This window comes from Bombina bombina, chromosome 9 (genome assembly GCF_027579735.1).
Source record: "Bombina bombina isolate aBomBom1 chromosome 9, aBomBom1.pri, whole genome shotgun sequence".
NCBI lineage: Eukaryota > Metazoa > Chordata > Amphibia > Anura > Bombinatoridae > Bombina > Bombina bombina.
Window position 1 is genome coordinate 57657494 of NC_069507.1, and position 12760 is coordinate 57670253.

Here is a 12760-nt window from a genome sequence, read left to right on the forward strand (position 1 = left end):
CACCACTAGTACGGGGAAACTGAAGCTGACACAAGAATGCAGTAAAATAATAGCAGTGTTTATTATGAACTTATTGCAGACATATCAATCAATAATCACCTTATAAGGAAGGTTATGATTAAACTATAAATGCGTTACTTATCTTCGGGTGTCAAATAAGACGAGAGGGTATACAGGATTAAAGCCAAAAAAGAGCATCACCACGCAGCAGATGTGACAGGTGTTTTCTGTCTCAGAAGTTCACAAACTTCTCCACAAAGAGCTTCCTCGATCTAATCCTTCCAAGCTAATCCGCACCCCATAGCAAGTCTAATAATTAAAACATTTAGGGGTCGATATATCAAAGGCTTTGCAAGCCTTTCGACCCCCTATGACTGCAAGTTCTCACCAGACCATTTCTTTCCTAACCTTTCGCCACCTCTAACGTGGCGAATTCCAATCTCCCCGGTCTCATCCGACCACAGAGATTGACAGCTCCTGCCCATGCATGATTGACTGTGCGCGGGCAGGGGGCGGGATTGCATGTGAGCACAAAATAGCGCTCGATAGCAATGCTGAATTCCACCAGCGGAATTCAGCCCGCCAGAGGCGAGCTGCGCGGGACAGGGGTGCATATGTACGCCCCTGTCCGCCACAGATTGATAAATTGACCCCTTAGTGTAGCAAGCGTGTCTATGTGTAATGTCAATCATAGTTCATAGCACTTGTGTTATTTAACTGAAAGCTTTTTCTCAAAATAAAATGTAAATTCTCTGACAGACAGTGCCCCACATTGGAATGCAATTGTCCCTTGAAAGAGTAGATGTTTGTAGAATATCCTATATTGTATATGGCTTATGTACCCAGAATAGCTTTACTGTCCAGTAAACCAGAAACCAACCATGGGCTAGATTACAAGTGGTGAACTAAAGTTAGCATGGGTTGAGATAATTGATATTGCGCCAATGCTAACTTGCGTGCATATTAAAAGTTGAAAGTGAACGTGTTTGCTCAAGCGCAAACTAAATTTGCGCACATTGATGTGAGTGGAGACCTAGAGGCCTATTTATCAAAGGTCTTGCGGACCTGATCCGACAGTGCAGATCAGGTCCGCAAGACCTCGCCGAATGCAGAGAGCATACAGCATTGCACCAGCAGCTCCCAAGAGCTGCTGGTGCAACGCCGCCCCCTGCAGACTCGCGGCCGATCAGCCGCCAGCAGGGGGGTGTCAATCAACCCGATCGTACTCGATCGGGTTGAATTGTGGCGATTCCTGTCCACCTGCTGAGAGCAGGCGAACAGGGTTATGGAGAAGCGTTATGGACAGGGTTATGGATCGTAACTGCTGTTTCTGGCGAGTCTAAAGACTCGCCAGAAACACAGCCGCATAAGCTCCATACGGAGCTTGATAAATGGGCCTCCTAGCGTAAAGAGTAAGAGTTAAAAAAATGTGCACCTAACACAATATAAATAAAGTCAAATTAAGGGTTACACTCATATAAATGTTTAAAAATGTATTAAGGGTTTAAAGGTACTGTATATGGTGTATGACAAGGTGTTTGAATGGAAAGGACCTATAATGTATATATATAAGTATGTATTTATGTATTTATATATGTACAGTATATACATACGTTATTATTATTATCATCATTTATTTGTATAGAGCCGCTAAAATTTGTAGTGCTGGGACAGAAAAAGGAGTATACAAAGACAAGGTTTTGTGATAAGATACAAAAGCATAACAGACTAAACAAATCTAGTACAGGAGGAAGAGGGCCCTGCTCTGAAGAGCTTACAGTCTACAGGTAAGCTCTTACGGCGAGCAATACGCTTGCCGTATTCAGCATTGCACCAGCAGCTCACAAGAGCTGCTGGTGCAACGCCACCCCCTGCAGACTCGCGGCCAATGGGCCGCTAGCAGGGGGTGTCAATCAACCCGATCGTACTCGATCGGGTTGATTTCCGGCGATGAGCAGGTGGACAGGTTATGGAGCAGCGGTCTTTGTGACCGCTGCTTCATAACTGCTGTTTCTGGCGATTCTGCAGGCTCACCAGAGACACGGGGCATCAAGCTCCATACGGAGCTTGATAGATAGGCCCCTTAAGGTTTAGGGTAGCTTGTCATGTGGATTGTAGTTGCAGCAGTGAGTCAAAGCAGTTTAAGAATTATTTTAGGTAGGGTGAAAAACAGGGGAGAGATAGTAAGCCTCGCTGAATAAGTGTGTTTTCAAGGAGCGTCTGAAGCTATACAAGGTTGGAGACAGTCTTATGGAGTGGGGTAGAGAGCTCCAGAGGACAAGAGCAGATCATTAGAAGTCTTGGAGGCGAGAGAGGGAAGTAGAGATAATAGGAGTGGAGAGAGAGTGGTAAGTCAGAGGTTGACCAATGAGGACGGGTCAGGGAATATTTGGAGATGAGATGAGAGGAAATATAGTTGGGAGTGAGGCTTTTTAGTGCTTTAAAAGTTAGGGTTAATACTTCAAATTGTATTCTGGAGTGTATGGGGAGCCAGTGTTGAGACTGGCAAAGCGGAGCAGCTGATGTAGATTGGTGACTTAGGTGGATGAGTCTAGCTGAAGCATTCATAATAGACTGGAGGGAGAAGAGGAAATGTTTGGGAAGGTCATTTAGAAGTAGACTGCAATAGTCAATGCGTGACAAAAATTAGAGAATTTATTAATAATTTTGTAGTTTCTTAAGTAAGGAAAGGACGAATTCTGAAAATATTGCATAGGTGTGCATGGCAGGATTTGGTAACCTCTTGTATATGTGAAGTGAAGGTAAGTTCAGAGTCAAGTGTGACCCCAAGACAGCGGACCTGGGGTGAGGTGTTGAGAATAGAGTCTCTGTCAAAAAAATTCTTCATGTGCGCTAAACCTGAAAGTAGTTATGAATACTTTAAATTCCAATGTTCTTCACATTGAAGAAAATGTTCTTTTATTTGTAAATATATATTTCTATATATATATCTATTCTTTTTTTGTAAAATATATATCTATACCTATATATCTATATGAATATACACTTATCGATATATACAGATATTTTCCACTATATATACACACATATATATATATATATATATATATGGAGCCCTTTCCACTCAAATACATTTAAAATGAAAAATAATTTTGAATATGTTATACTGTGTTTTACATATTTTTATATTTACTGTAAATATTTTAGATTCCAGTGTTCTTATTCTGCCGAAGGAATAAGCCAAACCAAGGCAAGAGTGTAACACATTCTTTAAAGGGATAGAAAAGTCAAAATTAAACTTGCATGATTCAGATAGAACATGTAATGTTAAGACACTTTTAAATTGACTTCTATTTTGAAATGTGCTTTGTTTTCTTGGTATCTCTTGTTGAATGAATGAATATGCACATATCATACACTAGTGGGAGCTGCAGCTGATTGGTGCCTGCGCACATTTGTCTCTTGTGATTGGCTAACTAGATGTGTTCAGCAAGCTGCCAGTAGAGCAAATGTGATTCTTCAGCAAAGGATAAGAAGAGAATGAAACAAATTTGATAATAGAATTAAATTGGAAAGTTTTTTTTAAAATTGTATGTTCTATCCATATCATGAAAGAAAATTTTGGAGTTTCCTATCCCTTTAAGTATATGTATTTTCTTTAATTTGATACTTCATTCACAAAATGAATGTTACTACTAACTTATGAAAACTATCAATGATTGGTTAACCATTAAGAAAATACTATATCAATTTAAAGACAAAGACATAAATCTTGGTAATATCATACATAACTAGATATACTATCAAAACAACTTAAAGGTGTTCTGCACATATTACATAAACAGCACTATGGTTTTAATTATAACGTATTTTGTTGAACTCTGGATGGTAATAATACATAAAACAATATATAGACATTTAAGGAAACACTGTTGCCAGCATCTTGTTTTTCACATACCCACCTTTTAATTATTTTCCTAATAACGTTTTACCTTTTAATCAAGTATGACAGCCACGCAGGATTAATGAGAGGGAAATATTGAGTGCTTATGCAGTATCGCTTTGTTCAGTGACCTTAACTGAATTTGTAAATATTGTCGATTGATTGATACACAGAACCTACAGACCACAAGTAATGACAAAAATAAGGGCTAAACTTTAATTAAAGTTATTGTATCCCTCACGACAATATCAAATAGTAGTGCCATAAAATTCTTATAAAAATGAATACCATGTGTGGTTTTCTGGTAGTCCCCATTTTTCTGCCATAGTGTTTTTAAACCTAGAATTGGAGCCATGGTTAAAACATTTTGGAGCGAAAAAAAGGTAAAAAGTCATCATTTGTAATCACCATAACCTATACTAAGAGATTTCATACACAGTGAGTGGGTTAAACAATAAAAGAGAATTATGGAACAAGAAATAAAATATGTTACATAAGTAAAGAGTATTTTTGAAATGTTGCCCACCAGCCTTTTGGCTTTAGTGCAAAATACATTCTGTAGCAATTCTAAGTAATATGTAGATGTGACAGATCTTCTATTTCAATAAATGCTTTACAAGAGTATTTTGAATGAAATGTTATGTAATGTTGGCTAGGTGCTTTTATGCTATGTAAAAATACAATTTGTAAGAGTTTTTGTTAGAACTATTAACAAATGGCAGATACATCAGTGGATAATATGGATAATCCTCTATGTATCGATGTTTCTAGAGAAGTAATTCTCATCTGTAAATAAAGGTAAACATAAAAAATTGTGCTAAAAACAGCAAAAATCTAAGTATTTTAGATTCTCTGTGTAGCCACTGCCTTTAGTGAGATCAGGGAGCTACCATAAAACTTATGTTCTACTGTCACATTGTTTTTGCAGCAAAAGTTATCTATTGAGCATGGGAAAGAAACTGACAGAGCAAATTTCTCCTAGCAACCACTTTAAAGGAAAAGCTACTACTTTGCCATCCTGTGGAGACAACAGCCCCCTTATGGGGCTGTGTCAGGATTTAACGGATCCTGCAACAACAACAAAAAAGAAAGAAAGAAAGAAAGAAAGAAAAGGTAAAATACTTTTAAAATGATGGACAATACATAGTGTAGTGATGTCTATTAAGAATAGCCCACTGCATGATTAAGATACAGAGTATATCTATAAAAACAATCTAATTTACTTCTTTTATCAAATTTTCTGTTGGTATCTTTTGTTGAAACTTTCCTTCTTTTCATAAGAGCATACTGAGGTAGGCTCAGGAGTGTGCAGGTATTGAGTACATTGTTACAAACCCTGCTGCAATGCAGTGCTCTAGATGTGCACTCTTCTGAGTCTACCTCAGCAGTGTTCTCTGCAGGACAATTTTAGCGGGTGCACTACCTGGATGATTTAAATGACCACCCGGATAAAATTTTAGCCAATATTAAGCTAAAATTAGCCAGTATTAAAATTTGTATTACACAAATTATCATTAAATACATTTATGTTAATTATGCAATTAATTTGTACTTCCAATAGCTGAAAATGATATAATATTAGAAAATATTACAATGCCCCACCTGGCTACTTCATAATGCCACTGGCTGGCAACATTTTCTGTGGAGAACACTGCATAATGTTCTCTTGAAAAGGTGCTAGGTTTCAACATGGAAACAAAGCAAAATAGGTCCATTTGATTACAGAAGTAAGTTAAAAGATTTTATTTTTTTTTAAACTACAATTCTTTCTGAATTACTGAAGATTTACTTTGACTCCCATGTCAATTTAAAGGGACACTAAAGTCAGACAGAGCATGCAATTTAAAAATATCTAATTTACTTCCAATTGTGTCTTTGTAGAAGCAGTTTCTGAGGCCCCAGCTCCTACTAAGCATGTGCAAAAGTTCAAAGTGTATATGTACATGAGCCTGTGATTGGTTGATGACTGCCACATGATACAGAAGGTAATGAAATAGAGAACATTATGAAATTTGTCAAAAAATATAATCTACTGCTCATTTGAAATTTAGAGCAAATGCTATTCCATTTATTGAACATGCATTTCTACTGATTTTAATTGTCGTTTAAAGGGACACTCAAGTCAAAATTAAATTTTCATGATTCAGATAGAGCATGCCATTTTAAACAACTTTCCAATCTACTTCCATTAACAAAATGTGCTCAGTTTTTTATATATACACTTTTTGACTCACCAGCTCCTACTGAGCATGTGCAAGAATTCACACAATATACATATATGCATTTGTGATTGGCTGATGGATGTCACATGATGCAGGAGCAGTGGAAATAGACATAAATTTGTCAGAAAAATATCTATTACTCATTTAAAGTTCAGACTAAGTGCTATTGTATTTTCTTTTTATAATGCATTTTTGTATTATGCAAATCTACTATATTTACTGGTCCTTAAACTTCCAGGACTTTATAATATCACCTTATAAGGATTGGTGGAAAAAGATAAAATGAAGTAGACTCAGTCAGGGTGGTCCTCGAGTGCTGGAGTTTTTAAGGTGTATAACGATTTGAGCTGAGCACTACTGTCATACATGGTCTATATCAGGGATGGCCAACTGGTGGCCCTCTTTACAATTTTTTTTGTGGCCCCAGGGATATTTTGCTTTGGGGACTTCTGATTAGTGAGCAAAATCAAAAGAGCCCTCTGAACAGGAAAACAGCACATATAGGGTACCCTGCAACATTACTTAAAGGGACAGTCAACATTCTTTTTAGTGTTAGATAATTCTGAACTATGTAACTGTGATTAGACAGTATTCCTGTGACGTGTTTTTGAAAAAGAAAAACAGCGGAGCAGAAGAGGAAGGTGTGGAAGGTAAGTAAAGTTTTTTTGGGGGAGGGGTTAGATCTTTAATTTGCTTTATTTTCTACAGGTACTGCTAAGCTGTTAGATAATTCTGCACATAGTGCAGAATTATGTAACATTATTAAAAAGAATGTTGTCTGTGTAAGCTCTATCTTAGTTCATCAAAGAAAGTAAGCGCATCAGTTCCAAAGGGTATAATAAAACTTGACTTTTAATTTCCATGTTTAAAACCACAAGGAGGCACACATAATAGAAGAAGGAAAAAGGTGGTGTGGTAATCATGGCTTACGCGTTTCGGCATAAAAGAAGAATTTCATGTCCCTTTAATGAGGATGGCTCCTTTGTATAAGTAATGTAAACTGTTAACCAGAGACTAAAAAATGTACGTTATTAGCCTCCATCTCTGAATTTCCTATTGGGTTACATGATATACAAATTAATAAAGAAAAGTTACCATCAGATAAGAGAAAAAATAGGCACTTTTCTAATAATATGGGGATAAAGTAAGTAACCACCTATAGTGTAGACTATTCACTATTAGGAAAATAATTATGGTGTATCCTTCTGTTTTGTTTTATTCCTTAATCAGTAACCGTCTTAAGAGAAAGCAGCTACTAAAGGGACTTATTTTTTATGCTTATACACTGCTCTATATGTTAAAATATTTAACAGACTGCCCTTATACATTTTGCCATCAAAGGCTTTATCAAAGGTCCCTCTCACAGGGTGCAATCCATCTTCATACATTTATTATTGTAGTAACTGGGAATGTGAGGAACCTAGTTCTGTTACGTGTGGCCCTCTTGTTGGTAGAGAAGTGACTCCTTACACTAGGAATAAATGTTTTCTTAGTTCAACAGAATAACTGCTCTGTGATCAGTTATATTTCAGCTACTCCTTTTACTGTCATCTGCATGTGAAAAAAACAGCCAATCAACATCATCTGTGCTAAATTCACACTTTATTGTGATCTTGAGGGATTTTACCATAATCTTGTGAGATTTCATAGAAAACTTCCTTAAACTGAAGAAAGTAATAAAGTGACAGCACCTACAAGTTGTAGATATGCTCTCCCTTGCAAGCTCCAAGACTAACATCCTGATTGGATGCTCAATTTCCCTTTACAGTGGGATGTGGTTACTGAAGAAATTGGGACATGAGAGAGACGAAACATGGGTGTTTTGTGGGCGAAGTGAAAATCAGATCGATAGGCCTGTGGGTGTGTTGTGGGTGGGTACTGGGCGTTCTGTTTATGAAGTCAGACGGGCAGTGTGTGGAACTGTGGAAGTTCCCCGATTTGGCTGTGGTAACCAGAACATTAGCCCTGAAGGGGAAGCAGCAGATGGGATAATCTCAGTTGGGTTCTCTGCTTGTATCCTTATGTCAAGGAGGACATCAGTCTATTCCCCAGACCAACTTAACTCAGATAATCTCCAGTGCTCAGATATTCCATCAGGCAAAAAATAAAGGGCTTCTTGCCTTGATCACAGATGGATCAGTCAACCTTAATGGGGCCCAAATCTTAACCTGCTGGAGTGTCCTGAGGACTTCAGCTGAAGAACATTGCATTTGTTATCAAACTGTACAAAATACTACAAAATATATAGCGCAATAAAATAGTCCAGCTCTTTTGGTAGAATGTTTGTCTAATAAATATGGATTAGCTTTTACATCACAACATTCACAAATGGATCTTGGTAATGTAATGAGAATGATGAGACAGGGAAGGTGCGCATCAAAGACGAACAACAAAAAACTGCAAAGTGCTTCTCCAATCTGGAAAGCTGTGTATTGCTTCTAATTATGATGAGCTGTCTGATAAATTATGGGCTGACATACCCAGCAATCAATTTCCAACAGCAAGAGATGATGCACATGGCAGAGATTGGTCTAATAACTATGCCAATAATAACAGTGAGGAGCACTGCCAGTGACTTTATGGCATAAGTAATTGCCCACAATGCAGCTTCTATTACTGCGTATTTGTAAAGCATGCACAACCCAGAAGAGAATCAGAAGTCAAGTTAACCTCTTGGCTACCAAAGAGGTCTAAAATGAATTGAATTACAACCTTTTATGGCAGCAGTGGGGCTAATTAACCCATCCTTTGTCAGAAGTGCCTCTGTCTGAACCTGACCTAGGAATACCCTAACATGTCAAGTTCTCTAGCACAGAAAGCGATATGTGTGTGACTTAATTTTGCACTGGAACGTTTCAGTATAGCTCAGTAATATAACCACTTATTTTAGTTTTGCTTCACATTTTTCATATGTACTGTAGCTTTCATACTTTTATAAAGGCATGCATCCTAAGATTATGGAGGTGCGCTCCTGGCCACCAATAGAGTTGTTGGAACTGTTCTTATCATCTAATGAGTAATTGATCTTTGAGGACCTGTTGTGTACAAACATGCACTTCGTTTTTAGTTACAAAATTAATTTGAACAAATGCAACTGATGTTTACTTTAAACGTTTTTCATGCAAAAAATGTTTTTCACACATTCTACTAATCATTATGCATGACCAAAACTATGCAGCGTTTAGTATCCCTTTAATAAAAGGTATCTCCTATTCTAAAAAAGCTTTTACAAATTACAAAACAAGGGAGCTTTAAACTAATGTTTTTAATTAATGGGGTGCTTTGTAGAGGCCTTTGTACGTACCATCTTTATTCCTTAATTATTTACTGTTCACTACAATCAAACTCATATTTTTATTTACAATGATAATAAATAGTTAAGAGACACTGAACCCAATTTTTTTCTTTTGTGATTCAGATAGAGCATGCAATTTTAAGCAACTTTATAATTTACTCCTATTATCAAATTTTCTTCATTCTCTTGGTATCTTTATTTGAAATGCAAGAATTTAAGTTTAGATGCCGGCCCATTTTTGGTGAACAACCTGGGTTGTTCTTGCTGATTGGTGGGTAAATTCATCCACCAGAAAAAAGTGCTGACCAGAGTTCTGAACCAAACAAAAAGCTTAAATGCCTTCTTTTTCAAATAAAGATAGAAAGAGAACGAAGAAAAATTGATAATAGGAGTACATTAGAAAGTTGCTTAAAATTGCATGCTCTATCTGAATCACGAAAGAAAAAATTTGGGTTCAATGTACCTTTAATAATAAAGTGTTCGGTAATGAAACAAGCCTGTCTGGCTACTCTTTATTATAAGTATAACTGCAATGTCAATAAATCCTGCTTCATAATTACATAACAAACAAATAACATAATTGGTGCACTTATAAAAGTATCAGATGTTTTCAGTATGAATCCTAAAATACCATCTTCAGTTATTAGAGTTTTTACAAGCAGACTGGGCAATGTGTTGCGTGCCTCTGGAAATAAACACAACCTATAAGATTTCAGCTTAAATGTCAAACCTCCTTCTGCATCCGTGCCCTCAAAAATGACCTACGGGTGCAGAGACCTCTGTCTGCCTTTCTTACGTCCTGTAATATTTGTACAATACTTTAAAAGGGACAGTAAACCTTAGTTTAAAAAAGCGTCCCAAAATATATTTACTCCAGTTCTAAGTTTTTGTTGATACCCCACTGCAGAATTTGTTTGCTGAATAATATATTTTTTAATAAAAAGTATTACTCCAAACATCCTTAATAACTGCCCACCTGGCACAATTTTTTTATTTATTTTTTTGAGACCCATGGGTAGTCTGGCCAATCAGAAACGTACCACTATCGCTATTAACCAGCTCTGCTCTAATTGGCCATTCCCCTTATCAGTTAACTAAGGAAAAAATATCCAAGAGGCAATAGTAGAAAAAATCCAGTAGGAACCTCAATCTTAAAAACGCTTCATATTTTATTAGTAGTATATAAAAGGTAAGAGAATGGGAATTGAATCCTCTTTACAGAGTCAGAAAAAAGGTCTGACCGGTTTCGGTCCACAGGACCGTAATCATAGACATAAATAGGTAAACCCGTTTGCTCCTTATAAAGGGAACATAACAATACGATTGGTTAAAAGCAATATGCAGTGACTCAATAAACGTTACTGTTCAAAGACGACAATTTAGACATTCATATGTAAGTAATGTGTTGGAAAAGAGAGGTATGCTAGAAAAGAAGAAGAAAGAGAGAAAGTGGGTACTTGTGCAAAAACCAAAGCTGTCTAACAATGGCATTTGTACAGAGTTAAAGAGACATGTTACACCATTCACAGTGTTAAGCGAAGGGCTCTAAATAGAACATTAAATGTAGGTGAGAATCATATCCATAAATGCCCTACCGTAAGTAGTCATATTATTATTATTATAGTTAATACAGACATTCAAAAAGGGGCATTAAATGATATTTTACAATAAGTTATCCTACATATTTATGGTACGGTCAATTAATTCAGAACCCAAATGGCTTAAACAAAAAACTCTATAACCATGACACATAGTTATCCTATGCTAGTATGACACCTATATATGATTGCTATAAGATCCTATTCTGAAGCCAGATATCCACTATCTATGCCAGTAGTTTATTATATTGTATTCAGAATTGAAACCTACTGGTATCAAGCAATTAAGCTTGAAAATCCAGTAGGTTTCTTGTCTGCACAGGTTAAACAGCCTATCACCCCCTCTTGTTTTTTTTTAGGAATTTGCTCTATAGCTTGCCATCCCCCCTGATATATAGGACAAGTGTTCTCTAACTCTGGTCCCCACTTCCCTAGTAGTTCTACCTACATAGGATTTTGAGCACAAGGTGCAATTGATTAGGTAAATGACAAAAGTACTCCTGCAATTGACACAACCTCTGGTCTGAAAGGTATCACCAGTAAGGAAAAAATTGTTGCAGTCATTGTTTGGCCATATAGGATGTCTGCAGTGCTAGATTAAAAAATATATGTTAAACAAATTCTGTAGTGAGGTAACAATGAAAACTCAATAATGGCATGAGTATATATTAATGCACCTTTGTTAAACTAAGGTTTACTATTCCTAACTCTAACATTATTATTAATAATATTATTACTAAGCAATTGTTATGTGTAGGACACTCAGATATGTTTTTATAATGCAATCAATGCTCCAGCAGCATCAAATGAGTAAATTATCAGGTAGCCATATATGTCGCTGGGCACGTAACTGCCTCTAAATCTTTCTGTAACTTGACTTGCAGGCAGTGGACCTAACAGAGCTTGGTTTTCTCATCATCTATATGAAAAGTGCTGCTCAGAGATTGAAACTGCTGAGGCAGCGAGATCAAGCGGCAAGGGAGAGGGACAAAGCATGCTGTAAACTTTTTTACCACCGTGCAGAAAAGACTATATAAATAATGGTGCTTATGCATTGTACCTTTGTGATTGGCCGGATCTCTGGATACAGATGGCAAGGGAGTATATGTGATATCCGGAGAGCTGGAGTCAGGGTTGCTGGAAACCTGTTCATAAAAACGACAAGTAAAAAGATCAACCTACAAATCAGATGAACAATATCTACTTACAACCATCAATCAACATACAAGTGATACGGCATATGATGAAAATCTGTAAACATATCTGTGAGATCTTGCGTTTTTTACATCACATACAAAGATTTACACATGGTCACTAAAATTATGATACATCAAGATATATTCTAATAGTCACGGTCAGTTGTCCTTCAATAAAAAAATAAAATAAAACTGTTGTCCTAAAAATGTTCCTGGTCTCCAGGAGAGAGAGTTGGTTTATACAAAGTAAGGCGTGGAGTGTTACATTTTGCTTTCTTGATACGTTTAAAGGGGCATTCTAGTTAAATGATTTGTTAGGCATACATTTTAATGTAGCCCATGAACGGTTCTGTTTCTTTGTGTATGATATGGTTATGCTGTTGGGGGCCTGAAACGTCCCCCACGGAGACAGGAGAGGAGTGGTCTCAGCCTGACAGTGACTGACTCAGTCACAGAAGTGCTAAACCTTGTCAAGTGCTGCCTGGGTCCATTGGACCCCCGTGGTCCCATGCTTGAGCCGGCCCTGCAGGCACCCATGGCAAGAG

At 37.0% G+C, this 12760-nt stretch overlaps 1 protein-coding gene across 1 annotated transcript in view; it reads right to left on the bottom strand.

Annotated features, from left to right (window-relative positions):
* Positions 1-12760, bottom strand: part of LRMDA (leucine rich melanocyte differentiation associated) — a 608495-nt gene that overhangs the window by 155080 nt on the left and 440655 nt on the right. The window contains exon 6 of the mRNA XM_053692887.1: positions 12080-12164. Coding sequence (XP_053548862.1) covers positions 12080-12164 — 85 coding nt within the window. The remainder of the gene's footprint in view (positions 1-12079; positions 12165-12760) is intronic.